Consider the following 25,538-nt stretch of genomic DNA (forward strand, 5'->3'; position numbering starts at 1 on the left):
ATGCCATTCATTCACGATTTTTTTGTAAAAATGACAGAATATGGCATTTACGACATTTTGCCGCAAGCTCTCGGCGGTGAGATAGTCAGGGAGTTACTTGGATGAAAAAATAACAGGCCATAGGTGCAGAAAGCCAGAAGTATGACTAGGAGTTGATCACGCTGTCCACTCGTCATCGAGTTGAACATACGCCATCTACCAAAGAATATATGTTATTTACTATTATAAAGTAAAGCGCTTGAAGAACTACCTTATCCAATGTACTCGCTTTGCTCCTCGAAATTATTACAGAGTTTTTTAAAATCATATCCCGATAAACGTCGATTTTTTTTCTTTCAAAGATACACCTTTCCTTACCCGTCCTAATAATGCTGATAGCTGTCAGCAGAAATTCTGCATTGAATATGATTTTTATAAAACATTTACAATAAGATAGAGGTAATACTAACAGTTTTGTTTTCCTAGACGTTAAAATAGTTTTCAATATTTCGGATACATAAGCGAGGATCCATTTTCAAGGACCATAGAAGCTTATGCAGTAAGAACTTAGAATACTTGTAACTTCGAACTTACATATACCTCCAAGATAAAAACAACAAATTTGTAATTAAGTAATAATCGTGTTAAGTGCACTTTTTACATAACATGATTACAGAGGGGATGATTCCTTCATATAAGATGATTCACTACAGGGAAGATAAATAGTATTGTGAAGTCTCTACGTAATAACTAACTAACTCTATGACTATGGAACTCGAAGATTCAATGTTGCATTCACAAAAGCTCTCCACTGACTTCTATCCTTGGCCAGCTGGATCCAGCTTCTACTTTGTATTTCTATCTCTGCAAGATCCATCTTAATATTGTATTCCCATCTGCGCTAGGTCTTCCTAATAATCGTTTCTCGATTGGGTTTATAATGTTTGGTAAACGGTATAAATCATGCAGTTCCGTGTTATGAAGTTTCCGCCATTCTTCATTCCTATTCCTCTTGAGTCCGAATATTCGTCTCAGGATCTTGTTCTGAAATATTTCAGTCCTACGTAATAGTTGTTCAAAAAAGTAGGCTACGTTACGTCGTAAAAATACATTACTTCGAATAGGAATTAAATATTTACTGATATTGAAGTTATAAGGATGAAAAGATCTTGCGGTACAATATGGTTTTAGCGTCTATTGTCCGTGAAAATCGAGTTTTGCTTATGCGTCCGAAATATTGGAAATTATTTCAGCTTTGAGGAATACTAAAAGGTTAGTGTTCTTTTTATCTTGTAATATACGTATTGCATACGTTATGTCAGTTAATATCTGCAATAATTTGGAGGAGCAAAGTAAGCATGTTTTGAGTTTGCTGATTTTACTTTCAGTGTCTTCTTCTAACAGATTTTGCTCTTTTTTGGTTTTAAGTTTTGGAAGTTCAATTGTGTACTCACACATAAAAAGAGTGAAAATTGGACCTCTACTCAAACCCGGGTACCGTGCCGATGCGTTAACCGCTACGCTACCCAGTCCGCTTCTCAGAACAGCCATACACTCTCTCACTCTTGAAGTCGGTGCTTACACTCAGACCACATGGCTTGTACCACAACCTAGCTACTGTGCTTAGACAATCGAGTGTCCATCCCGGGTTCGAGTCCCGTTCAGTCATCCATTTTTCATTCTTTTTGTGTTATTGGGTTTGCATATATTGAAGATTTGATGTGTCAAAAAAAAAGTTTTTTTTTTTTTTCCTTTTATTGATGTATATTGGGAAGTCATAATTTAATTCATAGGAATAGAGCAAAAACTTTCTGATTGTAGAGAATTTTTTTCTGCTCCAAACAAAATGAATAATATATTTAAAGAACATAAGCAGCACACGTTTTATATAGGTAGAACTCACCCATGTGTTCCATGTTGACAGCTTTATTGTAAATTCTTCATGCATCAATAAAAACCCATTCTTCTTTATCGGACAGCGACATGTGGATATTTTACATGCTTTACTTTCTTATTCGTATGTTGTTTCTTTGCTAGTACTTTGAAATGTATCTTCTTATTATACTTAAGAAAAAACAATAAATGGAAAAGAAAGAAAACTTGAACCATGCAGGGAAAATTGAAGAAAAAAAAAGCCTCACATGCCTGAGACATCTCTTATACATAAGTCTTGCAGAAAGTTGAAGAACCTAGATAAACATTAAGTAATCTGTCTGTTGTCAATTTTATAAAGAGTTTTAAGAATTACTGATTTCAGTATATCAGGAAGAATGCTGGTGCTGAATGAGTTATTTATTATAAAGTATCTGTAATCCCAAAAGAATTGTAATTTAAAATTGTATCATGGTTCTCGTCATATTCTTACTTTTTCATTTTAACCGTAATACTTCTGATTATGAGTAAGTCGCTATTTGAGAGTTTTTGTATACATCTTTGTCCTTTCTTTTGACACACAGGGATATCTGACGATGTGGGCGAAAATGAAGTATAAATATGCGAGAGCGTTAATGTTCCTGTTCGCAGTATCGCATATCCTAATTGCTTCTCATCCGACACATACATTTGATATCAGTTATGTTCACCTGTTCCGAGCTTTGGATTCTGTTCGGTAAGTGTAAATATTGCAGCTTGGTTTTATATATAATCTTTTTATATTTTTAATTCCCCTTCGTTTGAGGTACGAAATTATTGAAGTTGAAATGATTGTATGAGGGTGAAAGTAGAAATACAAGTTAAAAAAAAATATATTCGCACTGTAATACTTTGACATAAAGATTGTGAGTTTAACGTCCCTACTGATTAACGTGGAATCAGAACCACATGAGCTCCCGCCAGGAATCGAACCCGGGTCTTCCGCGCCAAAGGCGCGTATGCTAAGCATTTAGAGTTCACATGTTTGAAAATCCATAATTATTAAACTTATATGATATCAGGGATACAGCTAATATATGTTACAGAAGATAATGCTTAATACAGAAAAATATGAAGAACTCATGAAATACATATTAATTACATATTGATTACTGTAGCTTATTTGTAAACCTTTGATAATAGACTCACTTTATTTATCGTCAGAAGCACATAAACTTTTGGGGATAAAGACTAACGGGAGACTGTGGGGTATAGAATACTCCCGAGGAAAGTGAGGAATACTGGAGTCCTTCCCCGAAAATTTAAAATAAAAAGTCTTCGTATATTGCATTTTAAAGCTTTTTTTGACTTAAAAAAACAAACAAAACTTATTTTTTTTTTGTGTTTTAGTTTTTCCTTTGATAGTCTAGTTTTTTGGAAAATGGAAAAATACACATACATACTTTACAGTTTGTTTGTTTATTCAAACAGTAAAAGTCAGTCTTATTTTAATTTCCCTCCTAATTTTCGTTACTATGCTTACACAATAAATAAAAAAGTAAAAAACTTGAAATATTGGGGGACGAAAACTGTTTTACAAATATTGGGGAGAAACCTTCCCGGTGTCCCGGTGGGATTGACGTGCGTAATCGTCAGTATATTCTTAGTGGGGGAGAATTTTACTTTAATAATATTAATTGGGGGACGGGGTAATTCCTCTCTATACCCCCAGGATTTTGCAGCCCACTTCATTTGTACATTTCAATTAAATTGAATTTGTTTTGTGGCTGGGTTGATTTCTTTATAATCACAAGCATGTCAGAAATCATTCAATTTGTTTGTCGTGAAAACTTATCTGGTTTCAGTGTTGGATCAAAGCAAAGCACACCCATTTGAAGAGAGAGAATTCGTTTATTTAGTTAAAATATAATTATTAATGGCTTTTGTGAAGAGTCTCTAGTTCGGTACGAGACCATGCGAGCTTGCTGGGACAACATCGTGCTCATGGGTTTTCTCGGAATTTACCGAATTTTTTGTCAGTTATTTAGCTCTAAAATATTTTTCATAGACTCTACTATGTAAAACTAAAGGTTTCATATTAAACAAAACAAAACAAAACAAACAAACAAACAAAAAAAAAGACATTAATAAATATTATATTTACGTGATTCGGCAAATTCAAATATTGAAAATTCTTGTGTTTTTTATATCTACTTGGGTTCACTTAAGAATTCTGCTAAAATGTGATAAATTGATAGGATTACGGTGGTATTAACTCAGATAAATAATCTATATTATAAATTAAATATGACTAAGTTTGTGAGTTAGTATCTCTTGAACCACCTGATCGATCAAATCAAATTTTCAACATAGAAGACGTTCGAACCTGAGAAGTTTTTTGTCATTTCACTTTGATGGTAGATTTTAAGGGAGGGGGAAGGGGATATATATGAAAATTAATGAAACTTCTATTCTACGTCTAATGATGTAATTAGACGTTCAGAAACCGATTAGAACAATAGAAATTACATTAAAGATTATCAGCTTGTAAAGACCAATGGAAGAAATAATTGATTTTGTATCACATCAGTTCCTCCATTATAAACAAAGAATGAAAAATGCATGACTGGAGTAAGAATCGAACCCGGGTCTCTGTATCACGATGCTGGTGCATTAATCCACTGTTGAAGTCGGTGCTCAGTCACTCAGGCCACCTGCATTATTCACAATTCCTTTTGTGTTCGGACAACCCAGTGTGTACAATACAGACAACTTTTACGGCTAAATTATATATATCATATAGTGTATATGAAATGAAAGGAATAACAGATTTTATGTAATTAGAAATTTTCGAAGTATGGGAAAACCATTCTCGAGAGATTTCTCATCGACGGTGTTACAGGTATATTTGTTTTCATCGAGGGATTTCTGCTTCAAAAGTGAGGGAAAAGGATATAATCAGAAAGTTAATAAGTTGTTATAAACGTTATGTTATTTGCAGCTGGATATTTTCCAAGAAGTACAGAATTTCACTAATGTACGTTATCTGAAAACACTCACATTTGATATATAACTAAATTACGTTATATACGGAACTACGTATGTTTCTTTTTCTATGAGTTTAACGTCCCATGATTAGGTACCAAGGATAAGAGAGACGATGATAATGAAATGAATAATAAAGGAAACGGTTGTAACGCGTGTTAAGGTATTTGAATAAAAATTCGCATACCTAACCCGTCGTTATCCGGCAGGGCGTAATTACAAAGCACGCCCCCACATTTAATACCGTTTATTAAGGTTGATTTCATACGTAATAATTAACTTAAATATTGATCGACTCTCAACAAATTCTACACTTCTAATTGAAAAATAACCTCAAAAGTAATTACTTGCAAAAAGGCACTAATACTTGCAATTTTACAGTAATAGAACTCAATTCGGTTAATTATTCCGTCAAATGAGGAAAATGACAACATTCCTATAAAATTCTTTCTAAATTCATGTATTATCATCAAATATATCTAAAAAAAAAAAAAAAAAAAAAAAAAAAAAAAAAAAAAAAAAAAATGTATATATTCATAAATTAATGTTACAAGCCAACAACGGAATATTAAACTCAACATTGAACAAGAAATAGGAATATTAAAGTCATAGAATAAATACATAAATTCAGCTTACCAAGTCAGTGATGACTTTGCACATACCACATTCGACTACTACGTAACCGACTTCCAACCATATGACCAAAGTAGATTGTATCTCACTAACTCTTAATATACTGTAATATGTATTACACAATATAACTGATTTTCGTTCAACACCATAGACAATTTTCCTCACTCGATATAATAAGAAATTAGATATTGCCGAGCAGATCTCTAGAGTAAAAGTGAAGCTGCCCATTCTTTTATCCATACAGAAAGCTCACTTGTTCTTATAATTGCCACACTTGGCGCTACTGGTCTGTACAGCATTATAAGTAGTTGACTTTTTTTTTGTTTTGTTTTACTGTTTACTCATTACACGGTAGAACCACGAGAAAACCCATGCAGATGGTGTTTGCCCACCACAAAGCCCAATTGGCGGAAGCTGGAATCGAACCAGGATCTCCACATACTAGAGGTAAGCGCTCTACCACTGAGCGACCACGGCCTACGTATGTTTCTGTGAAATGGGTTAGTTTAGACATATTTTGGGTTCAATTTGTCATCCCCGCACGCCGAGATAGAATTTTTGTTTAAACTAACTTGTTAGAAATCCAGATGTCATGTAGCTCATTCTTTAGCCCTCTTTTATTCTCTGGCTAGTGATTAGCGTTCTTGCTGCGAAGTTGAGAGGATTCAGGTATGAATCTGGTAACCACCATCTTACTGAGGTTTTGTTTTTCCAGGGGTTTTCCTCCGTTCCACCAGGCGAATGTTGGGGATGATACCTTTAAATATAAACCATATATATATATATATATATATATGAGGCGCCTAGTATCGAAATCCACCACATCCATTTAGCTTAGTGTCGAGTAATTTGCAAAACGTGTAGTGAATCTCCATATATAAACGTATTTAGTCCCATATTTGAACGAGTTTTTTTTTTAGTATGATAAACTGAGCTTTCAAACAATACTGTTCCCCTTGGAATTCCTTTAGATCAAACATATAACAAACGATATATAACTCAACTTCGGTTAAAAAAAAAAAAAAAAAAAAAAAAAGTAAGTTCTGGCAGCCTTTGATAGCAGGCGCCTCATATATTCCTTTCCTATTGTTGTTGATGTTACTGATTGTTGATTATTATTGTATAAATTGTCTTGAAGAACTGTATCTGGAAGTTTATAAAGTAAATAAACAACGGTAAACTAATACAACTTTTTTATTTTGTTTCTTTTTTTCTTTTTTTATGGGGGGTGGGAGTTTCTTGAAACAGTGTTGCAGAATATTGATATGCATATGTCTCTCTATTTCAGACAGAAATCACAGTCTAGTCTATGTGAACTGCTGCGTAGTATCCACGGTCTACCAAAGGATTGGATAACCCTTGGACGCCCTTGTTCACCGAGAGTGTTGTTTCTGTTTGAATCTTGTCCAGCGGTGTTCCGGGAAGATACAAATAGCGCATCAGGTCTTAAATCTCGTTCGAAACAAAGTTCAAAGTATCCACCTATTAAGAAATTGGAACATGCGTTAGAGGATCAAATATATCACATTCTACGGAAAAGCAGAGTTATTACTAATATCAGGTTAGTTGAATAGATTAATGCTATACCCACTATTTGTTGATAATAGATATGTGTCTCTTCACTTATGTTCTATCTAGTTTTCTTTTGTATATGGGTGAACTATGAATGATCTCAATATGTACAATATACAGCTTTAATTTATATAGGAGTTACTAACCTTCTTACGCCCTTGAGTTCCAAGCGTCATTTTCCAATGTGTGTGCTGTAATACCAGGTTTTCATTTACTGTTAAAGGCCTGTCTAGACCGTTATATATGGCATAGTTATTGTGCACGCTCAAGGAGAGTATTCATATTACTGAAGGGAAAAAAAATGCATTGTGGAACATTTGAAGTGAAAAAGGAAATCAAAATGTTGATGTTCTGAAGGGATTTTATGCTGCTTCAAATTGGCAACTGACCGGTGATCAAGGACTTAAGTTTTTTCTTGTTTCCGATCTCGAAATACGATCTTGAATTGGCTTACTGTTTATAATAATAATAATCATAATAATAATAAAAAAAAAAAACATGGGCCGTAATTGAATGGTCCCTTAGGCCTGCCGTTTACGGAGACAATTTTTTTCTTTTCTGTCAGTAATGTGCTGTCACCTAAGGAGAAATAGTAGAACTAACTCGTGCCCTGCATCCACTAAAAAATTTCATCATCTCCAAGATTAATACGACTCTTAATAAAGGATACGTTTTCATGACATCCTCATGGATGTCACTGGTGTTTTGAAACGGAGTATTTTATGACATTCACATGGATGTCACTGGTATTTTGCAATGGCGTATTTTATGACATTCACATAGATGTCACTGGTATTTTAAAACGGAGTATTTTATGACATTCACATGGATGTCACTGGTATTTTGCAGTGGAGGAAACGGAGTATTTTATGACATTCACATGGATGTCACTAGTATTTTGCAATGGCGTATTTTATGACATTCACATGGATGTCACTGGTATTTTGAAACGGAGTATTTTATGACATTCACATGGATGTCACTGTTATTTTGAAACGGAGTATTTTATGACATTCACATGGATGTCACTGGTATTTTGCAATGGAGGAAACGGAGTATTTTATGACATTCACATGGATGTCACTGGTATTTTGAAACGGAGTATTTTATGACATTCACATGGATGTCACTGGTATTTTGCAGTGGAATAGTTTATGACATCCTCATGGATGTCACTGGTACACAAGAGGTTACTGTTTCTTTGTCAGCAATGTTTCTTTAACATCTATATTTCAAATACATTAATCGAATGCAGAAACAGATACTCACAACAGATTGTTTATACAGAAACATTAAGAGGGTTGGTAATTTCTATATATATGTTACAATATGTTCTGTACGTTTTATTAAAGGGTGGGGCTTAAGAAAGGTAACGGAAACTGAAACTCTTAAAATGATAGGAATAATATATTTACTACACTTCTAAACTATACTATGCATAAATGTCGGAAGTCTTAAATAATGTCTATGTCCGTCCATGTGTCTGACAATTATCAGAACAAAAACGGCCAGATATATCAAGAAGCGTTTTTTTTTAATCGATTCAGCGTCCCAAGAGTAGGTACCATTTCTTTCATTAACCTTTTATTCAAACCAGAAGTGGTTGAAGTTAGCCATTTCCGGTTTCAACGTGTCTCATCATGGAACTGAAACAATAACAGATACGAGAAGCGGTTTTTCGCAAAAGACTCAGCGTCTCAAGACAACTTATCATACTACTTGTAACACTATACCAAATCCAGAAGTGGTCTAAATTTATTATTACTTCCGGTTTCAGTACTGATTTCCATAGAGCATGTACGTTAAAATATAGAGAAACTGTTTCTTGCAATCGACTCAGCATCTTGAGAGTAGACTTCATCTCAGTTATCTCTCTATTCAAACCGGAAATGGTAGAAATCAACGTTTCCGGTTGCAATGGTTATCGCTATTCAAGAAAACGGTAAAAGATATCGAGAAGCGGTTTCTTTGCAATCGATTCAGCGTCCCAAGAGTAGGCATCATTTCTTCGGTTAACCCTTTTATTCAAACCATAAATGGTTGAAGTTAGCCATTTCCGGTTTCAGCGTTTTTCGCCGTAGAACAAAAACAGTAACATATAGGAGTAGCGGTTGTTTTCAATGAATTCGACGCGTTAAGGGAATATGACATGACCACCCGCAATATTCTATCAAAACCTGGAATAGTTGGAATTTACTAGTATTTCCGGTTTCATTACTGATTTCCGTAGAGCGAAAACAGAGATATATATCGAGAAGCGGGATTTTTGCAATCGACCCAGCGTTCCAAGAATGGATTCTCTCTCTTCCATTAACCTTCTATTCAGACTGGAAGTGATACAAGTCAACCTTTTCCCACTTCAGTATTTTTCGCTCTACAACAATAACCAGAGGGGCACGGTGGCTCAGTGGTTGAGCACTTGCCTCTAGTGCGTGGCAGGCCGGTAGCCAGCCCAAAAATTTAGGGGGGCCCGACCCAATCATATTATAGTTCATTTGCAAACCTACCGTGAAAATTTTAGCGGGGGCAGTGAAAATTTAGGGGGGCACTCTAGCCCCCCCTGTGGATACGGGCGTGGTGCGTGGGTTTCCTGGCTCGATCCCCGACCAAGTAAGTTTGTGGTGAACAAGATCTTGTCTTTGGGTTTTTTTCGGGCTACTTCCGTTTCCTCCCATATTTTCATTCCACCAATGTTTCTGTTGCCATTCACTTGCCTTGATCATCGTCTTCTTTAGCCTAATGGGCATTCTCGTGGAACTTTAAGCTGAATGATTTAATTTTCATTTCATGAAAGAACAAAAACCGTAATAGATGGCAAGAAATTGTTTTCTTGCAATCGATTTAGCGTCTCAAGAAAACATACCACCATCAGCCGCAAGTCAGCCAAAAACCAGAAGCAATTGAAATTTACTTAGCTCACCTATCAGTTTTGACCTATGGCGTAGTAGCTATTGCGTATGCCGTTGGAACATGCGGTCCCGGATACAATTCCATGGTGGGAGATCATTCAACGAAGTATAGTGTTTGTTAGATCCCTATATAAACTGTAGGTACCGTCCCATACAGGGTGTTTCAAAACAACACCGACAGCGTTTAGGAGGTGATTCGTGACACGAAGATAAGACAAAAAGTATAGACCAACCTGGGTGCACAAATGCTTCCTTTCGGAGTTATATGCTGCCGAAAACATAAAAAAAAAAAAAAAATAAATAAATAAATAAGTTTAAAGGTCCATAGGTCAAAAACTATGGGACCTTCCGTAGTGGGGTCAAAACTTCACTTAGGAACTAGTATGTGTCCTATCCAAATATACAGGTTCCAGAATCCTGCGGTACTTCCGCAACAGTTTTTATAGAGGTAGTTGGTGACTTCTTCAGATTATATTCCCACAGCCAATCTTGGTGTCAAGAATCTCCTCCCTAACGTTGTAGGTGTTGTTTTGAAACACCCTGTATAACTGGTGAGGAAGGACATAAGTACAAATCAACCAGTCAATCAGATTCAGGTCATTAATTATTTGGTTTCATTGTAGTTAAATCATGTAGCATATTGAGTAATTTTCCTTTCTTTTTAAATAGAAGTCCATAGTCTTAATTATACATTCTTTTTTTTTTCAGTTCTAATTCGTTGTTTGCTATTCCGGCCAATCAAGAGTTTGTGTATGTGAAAACAACCACAAATAAAGCGCAGGATAACATTGCATATATGATAAATTCTTTAGTCAACTTCTGTAAGGATCCAAATTCAGGTGAGGGATTATTTTAGATATTTTGTTTTCCCTTGGTGAGTGAAATGTGAAGTAATTAATTATTTATGTAATTATCTTGCAGTGGAATAAATCTTTTACTGTTGAGCATATTCCACTTGTTATTCGAGTTCACTTATAGTTAAATGGTCAGCTCTCGTTTTTCTGGGTCCAGGTTCGAGGGTAGGCATAGCGTTGACTCATCATCGTAAGACACTTGATTAAGAAAGGCTTCGAAAGACAGAAATAATATTGCTGGTAGTCAGTGAAGTACCAGGTAGGCACGCATCATCCTGGTGTGCGTTTATAATTTGTTCGGCCATATCCTTTGTTGAGATGTGGTGTCAAGATTTTGTTTTTATATTTCTCCGTGAGAGCTACTAGAAAAGCATAAGATGTTTAATTGGGTGTCTGTATTCCTTTCCAAGTACAATAAAACCTGTTTTCTAATAGATGTATAGGACAGAGTCGGCCCAACGATCGGCGCGTAGTATCGGATGGATTACGAGGTTTTATTATTATTATTATTATTATTATTATTATTATTATGATGATGATGATGATGATGATGATGATGATGATGATGATGATGATGATGATGATGATGATGATGATGATGATGATGATGATGATGATGATGATGATGATGATGATGATGATGATGATGATGATGATGATGATGATGATGATGATGATGATGATGATGATGATGATGATGATGATGATGATGATGATGATGATGATGATGATGATGATGATGATGATGATGATGATGATGATGATGATGATGATGATGATGATGATGATGATGATGATGATGATGATGATGATGATGATGAAGAAGAAGAAGAAGAAGAAGAAGAAGAAAGTGTTTTATCATCTGCAAAGAAATCTTTCACATCAATCACTGTTGTACTTTTTTGTGTGAGCTTCAGTTGAAGCAAAATAATTCGGAATAAAAAGCTGAAGACGTGCCATTTCTGTGAAGTATGTTCTATGTCAAATGAAGTGTTCGTTATGTAGCCTTGTAATGCTCTGACAAAGAAAGCCAATACTACTTTCAAAACATGAGTTAAGGAAATTGAAAGTGCAGTGCCCAAGACAACCGCCAAAGTGCTGTGGTACATCGCCAAAGATTTCCCAGTCTGAGGTAGATCACTGAATCAAAAAGCTTGGCCACCCCTGTGTGTAATGAATAAATCAAATATGAAACATTTTACCTTTTCTCTGGGGAAAGTAAAATATCAAACTGTTTCGATGTTCACTGACATCTTTATCGATTCCGTCTGTTCGCTGTTAAACAATCAATATTTGGGTAGGTTCATCTGAGACCCGTCTAAATCAAAAAGTAAATGAAATCCTCACCTCCCAAACTGTAATGAACTAAACTTCTTGAGAAAAAAAAAAGTTGATATGTCCAACACTGGTTTACTTAACACTTAAGGTTGATTTTCTTCCTCCTCGTAAAAAGGAGTTAGTACAAATCTCCGATAACATTAATCCAGCTTATTCTGTCTTTGAAAAGAAATGGAGGAATCAAGACTTACAAAATCTGTGAAGAGTGAGCAGTTATCATGAACTTATCTTTGTAATAACCAACAATTTGCCGACAAACAGTAGAAAAGCTGTTCTCGTAATTTTTACAGAAAGTTAATTTTGTGAAGATAAAAATTGTGAAAATGTAGTAAAATGAAGTTTTGTCTACTAAACGTTGTTTTATTGTTTAAAAAAATCGTCGATAAAGGTGTCACCGAACATCGAAACAGTTCATTAGAACTTTTAGTTTTCTTTGATGCAAGGAAAGATCTTTTGTGTTTGAATTACAAAGAAGCCTGTCCAAATTGGTCATTATTGGTACCATTTAAAATTATCCCAGTTTATTAGTGACCAAATTACAAAATAGTAATTGTACGTGGCAATATTTAAAGCACTAAAGAAGAAGCATGACCGTTCCCTTATCTTCAAAATAAGGTACTTGTAAAATAGCCTCAAAGATTATCAGCTCGGAATGAAGCATTACAGTAATACATGTAAATGTCAATACTTCATCATATACAACTAGATATATCTTATTAAAATTTATCATATTGAAAAGATCAATTTTTTTTTTTTACTCTTATTATTCTATAATCAACATTCCATCATCATTTCATAATTACCGTTAATTATAAAATAATCTTCAACATTAGGCTTACTACAGTTACTTACCTTCTTTAAGATAACTTCAATAAAACAATAATCTAAGCCTCAGAGTTTCACCTATACTCTTCCATTATTCCAAGATGGAATTCATTTCGTGCTTTACTTATGAACCACAGATCTTCAGGGTGGATTTTAAGGTAGAGTACCTTTCCAAAAATGTAGCTGTTTTGAAACGCAGTGCTCAAGATATTCGAGACATGAAATGAAGCAAAAGATATTTACACATTTTCCGTGAGATTTACACATTTTCCTTTTTTTCACTTCTTTGATTCTACAGCATTTTTATTCTTGCCCCTTTTTTTTAAATGTATTTTAATGGAAATAGATCATTTTCACTCTATTTGAGCAACTACGTGAAATTCCAGGCCTTATTTTGTAACAAGAGCTATAAAATGATCATTTTTAGTCGCAGCCTTAGACGGTAGATTGTGAGATTTGAAATTACAACAATATAAAGGGGTTAGCAAAATTGGCCAGCGAACTTTATTATTGCAAAGTCATTGAACTCCACCTACCATAATTCCTGTCATGACCGGGTGGGATACCTGGATAAAATGTGCAATGTTCTTGTGCGAAAACTTCGACAAAATCAAATAATTCATTGGTGCTGTAGATTTAGCCATCAAGATACCCCCTCCCCCAAAAAATCGTTCGAACAATATAATATTTGTAATATCATTAGAAGAATTGTATTAAATTAAAGAGTTTGAGAATATTAACATTCTATGGCTTGAAAAAATACTTGCAACTAATATAAAAGAGAAGTTTCTGTGCAACCTAAGGTTTATTTAACAATTTTTGTATGATTTTAGGCTTAGATCAAAGCAGAAATGAAGATAATTCTGAATTTATTCCTTGCATACCTCCAGCAGAGACTGCAGGTAAGTGTATTCAACTCAATAGAATATTTAAAGTGATGTGTAGATATTTGATAGGCTGATGTAGATATTTGCTGAAAAAAAAAAAAAAAAAAAAAACTGTATATTTAGTTCGTTTACCTTGTAATGTTCTGCCCCAGATACTCACTTGAAGGTCTAGGTGCAAAATACTAAGTAAAATTTTGACCAAAACAATCGAACATTTATATATATGTAAACTACTTATGTTTTCCTTCAATACGATTTACCAAATTAACTTAATTTTACCTTGAATTTGAGAGGAAAATGTACGACTAAATGGGAATCGGATCAAGATCTCCAATTTACCGTACAAGTGTACTAATCTTTAAACAACCTATTTATTCTCCAGGTCCCTTAGGTTAGTCCAGGCATAACAGATTTTAGTTGTTTTCACAGCCTACGTGAACTTAAGATCAGGACATTACCCTCCCGAGAGAATATATGGCTGGTTTGTGAGGGAGGATTGGATAGCACAGTGATCATGTACTGGCATAATAGGCTAAAGATTAGGTTTTCATCACGACTCAGTCGTACATTTTCTTGGTTTCTTCTTCAATGTAATTTTACCCTTAGCTAAAATTCGGCTTGTTTCTGAAATATAGTTAGAAGATGTAACCACCAAAAAGTAACACTTGAAATAATTTGCCTTTGTTTTGATAGAAAAGAATATAAACAGTTGAGTTTTAAGCAATGATCGAATTGGACCGGTATGATCCGGTATGGTAAGGTGGTAAATTAAGATGACAAAATTATATAATCATACTAATCCTTTTGTCAGAAACACAAGCTACTGTGAACTAATAAAAGCATAATATACTGATGTCAGGAACAGAAGCGACTGAGAACTAATAAAAGCAGAATATACTGATATCAGGAACAGAAGTTACTGTGAACTAATGAAAACAGAATATACTGATTCCAGGAAAAAAAGCTACTGTGAACTAATAAAAGCAGAATAAACTGATGTCAGGAATAGAAGCTACTGTGAACTAATAAAAGCATAATATACTGATGTCAGGAACAGAAGCGACTGAGAACTAATAAAAGCTGAATATACTAATATCAGGAACAGAAGTTACTGTGAACTAATGAAAACAGAATATACTGATTCCAGGAAAAAAAGCTACTGTGAACTAATAAAAGCAGAATAAACTGATGTCAGGAATAGAAGCTACTGTGAACTAATAAAAGCATAATATACTGATGTCAGGAACAGAAGCGACTGAGAGCTAATAAAAGCTGAATATACTAATATCAGGAACAGAAGTTACTGTGAACTAATGAAAACAGAATATACTGATTCCAAGGGGAAAAAAAGCTACTGTGAACTAATAAAAGCAGAATATACTGATGTCAGGAAAAGCTGCTGTGAACTAATAGAAGCAGAACTCTCAAGTGCTTGTGAATTTCGATATGTCCTGAAATTTTTTGAATGTATAAAAATGGTTGTGAGATTGTTAAGAGATTCAATCTTCATTAAAATACAGTTAAAAGGCAACAAAGTTTCTTGTAATATATTTGGTTCATTGAAATTGAGTGTAGCTTGTCTTTCAGCACCGAGGTTATATACCTAGGTAAGACGAGTATCTATGGCTTAATATGAAATCCTAGTCACGTGATCTCCTACCGGAAATCATAATATACTTTTTTCTCTGTGTTGCAATTGTTTTTTAATGAAACTGCCCCGGTTTCCTTTTAAGTGACAGACTGAGTTTCCTTTAAGAACTTGATCCTGTAAGCATACAGTGCCTTTAAAACTGAAGGCAAAATTCGACACTAAACCGTTGATTTTGTTTAAAGAATCTGAGTTTTCTAGAATAAGTACAGGAACTACATGTTCTTCAACGTTAGAACCATTAACATATCTTTCTCAATATAACGTAAACCATTTCCACAAGCGATTATATTAATCTTAAAATTACAGTTTTAAAAACACATTATAAACAGTTTGTATAGATATCTTGTTTTTTCTTACAGATCACAGTTTTAGGAAGTTTCTCCAGCAGCACATTGACCAAGCATTTTCCAAAGGGTTTGACGACAATGTAGGAAGGCATGCTGCTCCTTCATTTTTTGAGGTAAGGAAGTCTTTTATACCACTAAGTGTTCTTGACTAGTTTACAAGTAGTATATGCGCCGCTATTTGGAGTATGATTGTCACTGTTAGGAGTATGTGTGTCACTGTTAGAATTATGTATGTCACTGTTAGGAGTATGATTGTCACTTAGAATTATGTCTGTTACTGTTAGGAGTATGTCTGTCACAGTTAGGATTATGTTTGTCACTGCTAAGCGTATGTCTGCCACTGTTAAGATTATCCCTGTGACTGTTAGGAGTATTATGTCACTTACGAATATGTGCGTCACTATTACGAATATGTGTGTCACTATTAAGAGTATGTCTGTCACAGTTAAGATTATGCCTGTCACTGCTAAGCGTATGTCTGCCACTGTTAAGATTATGCCTGTGACTGTTAGGAGTATTATGTCACTGTTACGAATATGTGTGTCACTATTACGAGTATATCTGTCACTGTTAGGAGTATGCCTGTGACTGTTAGGAGTATTATGTCACTGTTACGAATATGTGTGTCACTCTTAAGAGTATGTCTGTCACAGTTAAGATTATGCCTGTCACTGCTAAGCGTATGTCTGCCACTGTTAAGATTATGCCTGTGACTGTTAGGAGTATTATGTCACTGTTACGAATATGTGTGTCACTATTACGAGTATGTCTGTCACTGTTAGGAGTATGCCTGTGACTGTTAGGAGTATTATGTCACTGTTACGAATATGTGTGTCACTATTACGAGTATGTCTGCCACTGTTAGGAATATGTCTGTCACGGTTAGGATTATGCCTGTCACTGTGAAGAGTGTGTCTGTCATTGTTAGGATTATGTCTTGTCACTGTTAGGAGTATGCCTGTCACTGCTAGATGTATGATTGTGATGTTAGAAGATAAACACAAATAGATAAAGCTACAACTTAACAATGTATACTTTACATGTACTGTACATAAATAAGTAAAGAGTCTGTTTCAATAGAATAGAAGCTATGTATTATTGGCAACGAACGACATACTTTTTAGCTCCTTAAAAAATACTTTTTATTTTCGGAAACTATGGATCAGAATTCATTCTTGAGCACCTCATTTTTGTTCAGTTTAAATGATTTATTAATAGATTTCTCAACTTTGGATAATAGTAGTGGCTCCACGTAGCGTAGTCGCTAACGCTTTCGTTTTTGGTGCGAGAGGTTCCGAGTTTGATTCTGGGTGGGGACACTCGGTCGGAAAAGTGTAAAAGCTTCCTCAGACCACCCATCGTGAAGGAGTTTTTTCTCATTCACACCAGGCAAGTGCTGTGTTGTTACCTCAATTATAGGTTCGAGTCCACTTTCTTCCTTCACTTTCCTCGGATAATATGACCGCCAAGATGTCATCCCTTATATGTCACGTGATCACATGGCCATAGATGCCGAGAGCAGACACATCTAATTCTTAAATTCTAATCCTTGGATAATATTATAGCTAAAAATTAAAGTTTTACGGGTTAGTTGATAATTTTGAGCTATATCGCTTTAACTGTGTGTACTATGTACTGTCATCTTGAAGGTGTCGTATAGAAAAATTTGTTAGTGAATATTTGAGTGGCGTAGTTATCATATAACATGGATATTTAAATTTACAGGAGCATTCATTTTTTTACCCATATCATTTTACTAGCGTCAGTTACCCGTTTTGCTCGGTTAAAATATGAAAAATTAGTAATGTGTTCCATAAGTCTGTCACTTTTTACTACTACTAAAGCGCTCTGTGATGGACGATGCTTTTTGTCTTGCATTTTTCATCCAGAACATATAAATTTTCGGGATTTCCAACTCGAGACATTACTACATAAAGTTGGCTGTGAGAGAAGCAAGAGGTTCTCTACTTCCTCCCCCTCTCAAAGTTGCAGATCTGAATTTTTATTTTAACGGCATCGGCAGTGTCACTGTTCATCTCAGCGACCTAAAAAACCATGGATTCGATACTAATATCGGTCATTTTCGATCATTAATATATATACTCATTCCCTCTTTCCCAAGTTGTGAGGCTGAATTTGGGTTTTAACGGCATCGGCAGTGTCACTGTTCATCTCGGCGACATCGAAAGCTATGGATTTGACACTAATATAACTTGTTTTCCATCATTTATATTTATATATATATATATATATATATATATATATATATATATATGTTGCACCATCAAAGTGAAATGATGAAAACCATCCCAGGCCGAACCTTATCTATGTTGAAAATTTGATCAGGTTCGGTCGGGTGGTTCCAGAGTTACTAAGTCACAAACTTAGTCATTTTCATTTATATATATCAGTTCATTAAGTTCTATCGAGTGGTATATGTTTGGTCTTTAAACTTTTTTTTTTTTTTTTTTCGTTTGTCGCTAACAATATTGTAGAATGTAATTATTTAACACGTGTTTAGTGGAGACCCGAAATAAGGCTTACTTGAGCCATAATACTTGTGATTAAACAAAGCGAACCGAACCTGCCCGCTAGCCGAGGCCGCCCACCAAATATAGCAATCTTTATTCCTTAGGTTATGGGTTACTGACTTGCACTCAAAATTTTAGTCCAGGTACTTCTGGTACTTCTTTAGTTCTCACTAACATATAACAACTTACTGTGAATTAGAGACTATATTACTGGAGACTGGCAGTAAGATTCACGCCAAAGAAACAATGTGCACTTCGACATTTTATAACATAATGAAAATAAAGCGTTTCAATGGTCTTTCAAAATACAAGACCTCATCTTCCTTTTGGAAATTAGGTAACCAGCGAAAACAGGTAACTGTAGCAGTATCCTTTTTTTCTATCTTCTGTTGTTTCAAACTGTGATAAGTAATACATAACTGACACATCTGCATACTTATTTCATAGCGATGACCCAGAAATGTTCTTTTAATACTTCATCTTTTTAATTATTGAAATGTCGAAAGAAACTAGTATTCGATTTACAGTGTTTAAAGAAAATGAAATAATAAACTTGCATTTGGCTACAATGTGAATTTAGGAAATTAACCTTTGTGCGAAGTAATTTATTGAGTTTTTGCTATAAAAAGGAAAATTCACTTCGTGGGTTACGTAATTCCTATTCACTGTTTCTTGACAATATTACGGGTTCTGAAGAAAGAAAGAAAGAAAAAAAAAGACTCCGTATGACCACATTCTAAACTAGCTACCATCTTAGGCAATCTGTAGAATGACAATATATATATACTTTTTTTTTTTTTTGTTTTTTTCTTGATGGTTCATTTGTTATTTCATATCCACGTAAAACAGTCAAACACATAGATAACAATTTCATTCACTTCCGAAAATACGATACAAAAATTACTAATTGTGATGCAAATTCAAATTAGATTCGCAAATTGTTACGGAAGATACAAAATCTAAAAAGAAACCCTAATATATCTCTTGAAAATAGTGTTAATAGGTTCCCAACAAGACGGTGTGACCCAAGAGAATAATACTAGGTACGGATCTGGTCTGGTCGGACGATGCCATTTAGCGGGGGAGGGGGACGCCGGTCCCCTTTGCTCCCCTTTAGCGTCATCACTAATTCTGTGTGTCAGTTCTCTTTTGCCCCGAATTTCATACCTTTACGTTAAGCAGTTCAAAAGTTGTGTCCTGCAGGCCAAAAGAAACTCTTCTTCGTTTCTCAATCCTCTTACTTCCCCCCCCCCCCCCCCCAAATCCTTCGTAAGCTGTTTGCTAACACTGGGAATTAAGAATAACTGCCATACTAGCTTTCATCTCTTTTGGTTAAGGGGTTCCGAAGATAAGTCAGAGGCATTTCATTGCCCTGTATTGATAAAACATCTTGATTTTAAAAAAATCAATCGACATAATTCCCTCAGTGGCTTAGAAATTCCTACTTCAGACTTGCTCTACATTTTTGAATCAAGACATACTAAAAGTAAATTTTTGCTTAATATTGAATTTTAATATAAATCAATATAGCTCGTTAATTAATTAATTGTATGGTTCACATCATAAACTACAATCTGTATGACATTTACTATCCTATATTTCTCGTCTGCACGATGGATTGTCGATAAGACGAATTTTAGCATTGTGAATTTCTGTATCAATCGACTACTAATATAATTTTCTTCTTCATGTTTTAGATACCTCAGGCTAGTGTATGGTTTGAAGTATGCAATAAGGTCTTTAATTTCTACATGAATGAGCCAGCAGAAAAGGATTATAAGTCAAAACAGGTAAGTTTTTGGATATGTTAGATCTTAGCATAGATGATATTGCAGCTTTTTTTTTTTTTTTTTTTTTTTTTAATGAATTTGTTTTCAAATATTAGATGTTTCCATTAACTATGCTAATAATGTTGGGAGCTATAAGGTTAATATTAGTAAACTGGCTGAGAATCGAAGTATGCTCTTCGACTTGCAAGATGGACGCTTTTCCAGTAAGCTGCCAGCAAGACCATCAGTGTTTTTTGCAGTTATTTTGCATCTAAATGGGAGATGGCGGTTCGAATTGCCTCCATCAGCTGATGAGTTTTGTGCTCTTATTCAAAATTTGGCAACCTACTTGCATTTAATTCGATTGGATTGAATTTGAATTTAGCGTTCCGTTCAGCAGCGAGGCTATATAAGACGTAGACCTTCTGTTTAACGTGGGCTTCAAAGCACATAAGCTTCTGGTGGGAATCAAACCCAGGTTTCCCACGCCAAAGGCGCGTATGGTATCCACATAGCCATGAGAGAGCTCTACGAGGTGACAAAAAAAAAAAAAAAAAAAAAAAAAAAAAAAAAAAAAAAAGAGTGTAGCTGTATTACTAAAAATAATTAACATAATGCATATTGTTTTTGCAAGGATAAACTACCATACCTGCCCTACCTAGTATAGTGAACTGGACTCACACGGCCCTGCATTCGCGAAATAAGCGACAAAGAGTGAACACGTGTGTCAGTGCGTTGGCGAAAATGACGAGCTTGAAAGTAGAACAAAGGATAAATATCAAGTTTCTCGTGAAACTTCGAAAATCTGCCACTGAAACATTTCATATCGAAACTGAAAGAAATATCGAAAATGTTCGTCGTATTGTGAGAAGTGACCGCAAATTGAGTGTTAGAGCAATTGCTGAAGCTGGGAACTTGCATAGAGAGTCAGTTGGACGTATCTTGACGGAAGCATTGCAAATGTGAAAAATTTGTGCGAAGATGGCCACTAATAAGGCTCTATCCCTACAGCAATTTTTGGCTCGAAAAAATATTGCAGTTAGAACACCCGCCGTACTCATCTAATTTGGCACCTTGTGATTTTTTTTCTTTCTTTCGAAAATCAAATCTGAACTGAAAGGAACATATAGTACTTCCGTTAATGAGGTTAGGAAAAAACGGAAAACGTACTAAAGACCCTTACAGAACATGACTCGAGGGATGTTACATAGAGTGGCAGTATCGAGTGAAGAAGTGTGTTGAAGCAGAAGAAAACTACTTTGAAGGTGACACCACCGACAGGAACCAATATTGTAAGTATTCTTGAGTTATTACTTCAGACCTTTTTTTTTTTTTTTCTCGCACCTCGTACTTATATGTAAGAAAGAATAGATTGAATTCGTGTTCATTGGCAATTAATGGTCAGCTTTTCAATTCAGAGTCATATCAGAATTGTATAGTTTTACGTGATTATCAGTTTCTCCAGGGGAGAGGTTATGGTAGCTCAGTGGTTGGCTGCTACTTCTCTTTTAAAATTTATATTTTTACGATGGAGGTTTTTATAGTTAGATTAGTGAAAAGATCTCAGTTTGATGCAGTTCATTATTTAATTAGGAAAACTGATATCAAAGAGGTGTTGGTAACCAGGGTGTTTCTGAATATCATTACACTTTCACTAAAAATTTAAGCCGAGTCTTCACAGTAGGCTAGGATACCAACTATTTAGTTGCGAAAAAATACCGGAAACTTTAATTTCTTTGTGTTGTCTTTGTATTTTTCAGATTTTTAATACATTACGAACTCTGCTTGATACAGATGTAAAATTCAGTGAAGGCAGATGTGGGAAAGTATTACCCTTAGCTACGGCAACATATCAGGAGAATCTTCCAACGCACTATACTCGAGATTACCATGAAAGCCGGGTAACTATTTCCTATTATTATTTTTTGTGTTAATGTTATAAGGGGATAAAAGGGAAGCTACAAATAGGAGAGCACGAGTGAAGTGTAGTTGAGAATTAGGATTACAAATTCGTTTATACAAGCATTCAGTACACGGTACACAGATATTTACGTAAGGGTTAAGGTGTAGGTGTCAGTACGTATAATTTTTTTAAAATATGTAGATTTAGCTGTTACTTTCCATCTTTGTTTTCCAGTAAAATTCTGGTAAACTTTATTTTTTCTATTTTTCTTTTACTTTTCAAAACCCAGGCTCCATGTTTGTTTTAGTCTATTTTCCTCTTCCATATTTTCTTGTCCGATCCATGTCTTTCCTTACCTTCGATATTTCCTTACATTCCAGACTCAAATGTCATTTCGGGGCCGCGGTGGCTCAGTGGTAGAGCGTTCACCTCTGGTGCTAGGGGTCTCGGGTTCAAACCCTGCTCCCGCCAAGTGAACTCTGTGGTGGACAAACACCGTGTGCGTGGGTTTTCTCGGAGTTCTCCCGTTTCCTCCCACTTTCTTCATTCCACCATTTCATTCATTACTCATCATCACCGTCTCCTTTAGCCTAACCGGCATAACCGTGGGACGTAAAACTCAAAAATTTCATTTCATTTCAAATGTCATTTCCTTTTCTTGTAAACAGAACTGGTATTTTTCATTTATTTCTTTAAATTTTCTTCATGTTACATTTATTTAAAAACTCCATGACCTGACTGACTTTGAATAATAGATTGCTACTTTTATTGTTCATATAATATAACTGTCTGTTTTTGTAATACTTTTTATTCGTAATATTACTTTTTGGTGGTCTTTTGCACTACTTCTCTATAACTAATCTTTTTGTTTTTCTTTTAATTCTTTTTTGTCTTTTTTCCCTTTTATTTCTTGTAGTTCCTTTCTCTATGCCAGTGGGCAACCTGATTACCTTCATGCTCTTGTGAATCACTTTATATTTCCACTTTTATTCCGTGGTATTCATTTAACAGGAATTTCTGTTACTTCTTTGAATATCAAGAAGACGACACATCCTTCTCAAATACCATTAGAATGGTGTATTGTTTTTACATTATATTTATGTTGTAAATCAAAGTTCTGTCTTCGTGTTGAGTTATTTGCAAACTTCTAAAAGAAATTCGTGGAGTACAAGTTAATAGTACTGTAATATAGCGTAAAAAATGCACGACTGGACCGAGAATCGATCTCGGGTCTTAGCTTACCGTGCTGGTGTATTAAGCATTACGCATTGAGATAATAGTATAAGAACTAGAGATCAATGGCGAAATGTACTATGAGGCTTTGAGGCCGGGCCTATTCTGTTTTCTGCCTTATATTTTCTTTACCCTGAGTTTCTTATAAAATAAAGTCATTAGTTTCTCATAAAATAAAGTCAATACTTCAACATTTCGTTTTTTTCGGTAACAAAATAGTAGGTTGGAAGCACTTGGAGACCTTGCGTCTGAGCCTCACCAGTTCGATAGACAGGCTTACGGGCTATGCTGCTCAGCGAGCGATGCTGTTACCGCTGGGGATTGCACACATTGTTGGTAAGGTGCAAAGGTTCGCTTCTGGGAGTTTAGTTTTAGCGTGAAGGCATCTTTCAACGCTAATATGTTTTAAAATGATTTCTTTAACATAGAGTAAGAAGTTTATGTGTACAATTATGCGTTTCTGTTAGTGATAATTTGTTTAATTTAGATATATACTCTCAGGAGATATTCAGAGTAGCTTTTTTTTCCCTAGATGGGGCATGGACCATAATAACTTGTAGAATATTTCTGATACATTAAAAATTATATAAATTTACCAAACGCTAATGTGGAGGATAAAATAATAATATTCCTGTGTAATTTTAGTTGAGTTTTCCATTTCATAGAATTTGTGAGGTATTTACGATTTTGTTTCGGGGGACTTTGCTTGTTTCGGGAGGGGCTTTGCTAACTTTATTCCTAAAAAATGTAAAAATTGTGCAATATACATAAAACAATAAAAAATGACGATAAAATTTCGATGAGTGCTTAAGCCCGGAACCCACAGATTCTATGATTCCCCATTAATTATGTCACTGCATAGAATACAATATTAAGTATCTTGCATTGATTCAAATGAAGTTCCTTCTGAGCATTAACATTTCTAGTGAAGTCATTATCACCTGATGCATGAATTAAATTCAGTATTGTACGTACTTTAAAGTGGGAGATGCAAGTAACAAACGCTTATCCAAGAAATTTGACAGTTAAGAGCAAGAATATACTTACTTTTTCTCTCCTTCCATTTTCAAATGTACAGGAAATGAAAACAGCAAGTGAGGAGAAAATTCCCCTCATCCCCGTGCAAATCCCAAATAGAAGAAAATATGAACTGCACTTCAAAATATTTGTAGTGGAGCTAAATGAGAATATTCCATTAATACACATTGCTTGTTTTCCTTCATCTAAATATGTGTTGAATAATAATAATAATAATAATAATAATAATAATAATAATAATAATAATAATAATAATAATAATAATAATAATAATAATAATAGAGTACTTTCCGTCTACTTTTGCTTATATAAATATTCATTCTTTCTTGTTAAACAACAACAAAATTACTATGTATACATGTACACTCATGTCCAAAATGATTGTCGCATATCTATAACTGTCTTCTTGTAAGAGTATAATTTGATAATGATTTTGCAAGGTACTTTTAATACTGATACTATGTGTATAATCGGGAAATGTATATTTGTGGTAACTTTTATAGGAAAAGAATTATAAATACGAAAATTAGAATGAGTAAAACAAAATGTTGCTAAATGGACAAGAACGTTTTATTTTCGTTTTATTGTTCTTATTAACTGCTTTTTTGATATGAAAGTTGCCACATACACGTCTTTGCCAATTATACACATAACATTGCAAGAAATATCGAGCGAAAACGTTATCAAATTATATTCCCACAACAACATATTTATAGACATGCGACAATAATTTTTGACATAAGTGTACATAAATTTAACACTAAACATTGTTAGAAATACAGCTAAGAAAGTTCTTTAAAATAAATAGATTTGGCAGGTTGTTTTTTTTTTTTTTCTGACTATAATTTTAAACATTTTATGATACATTAAATGTTATTGTGTTATTAGTTTATCCTACTTATGGGATTACGCTTCGCCACTGCTAGAGATTCCATTCCCTATGTGGCGGTATTGATTCGAATCTGCTCTCGATTGTAGCGTTCGATTCGAGATATCCTCTCCCAAGATGGCGTATTCCGCAAGTTTCAGTCAGCTGTATCTTTTAGAAAATAATACACTTACTAATGGTAGACATATGGTAGACTATTATCTACACTTCTGCCATATATTGTATAACTTGTCATGTTTTTCATCGCTCTGCTCTTGTGATATTTAATTAAGTTTCATCCCAAG

The 25,538-nt window shown here is 34.6% G+C and overlaps 1 protein-coding gene across 4 annotated transcripts in view; it reads left to right on the forward strand.

Moving 5' to 3' along the window:
- LOC145668948 (nonsense-mediated mRNA decay factor SMG8) overlaps positions 1-25,538 on the forward strand; it is a 73,595-nt gene that overhangs the window by 22,944 nt on the left and 25,113 nt on the right. For all 4 annotated transcript variants that reach the window (XM_081737235.1, XM_081737236.1, XM_081737237.1 and 1 more), the window contains exons 5-11: positions 2,436-2,587; positions 6,797-7,069; positions 10,698-10,828; positions 13,840-13,908; positions 15,904-16,004; positions 20,120-20,212; positions 21,952-22,092. In XM_081737235.1, the coding sequence (XP_081593361.1) occupies positions 2,436-2,587; positions 6,797-7,069; positions 10,698-10,828; positions 13,840-13,908; positions 15,904-16,004; positions 20,120-20,212; positions 21,952-22,092 (960 nt within the window). The remainder of the gene's footprint in view (positions 1-2,435; positions 2,588-6,796; positions 7,070-10,697; positions 10,829-13,839; positions 13,909-15,903; positions 16,005-20,119; positions 20,213-21,951; positions 22,093-25,538) is intronic.

This window comes from Thermobia domestica, chromosome 13 (genome assembly GCF_964235325.1).
Source record: "Thermobia domestica chromosome 13, izTheDome1.hap1.1, whole genome shotgun sequence".
Lineage (NCBI taxonomy): Eukaryota > Metazoa > Arthropoda > Insecta > Zygentoma > Lepismatidae > Thermobia > Thermobia domestica.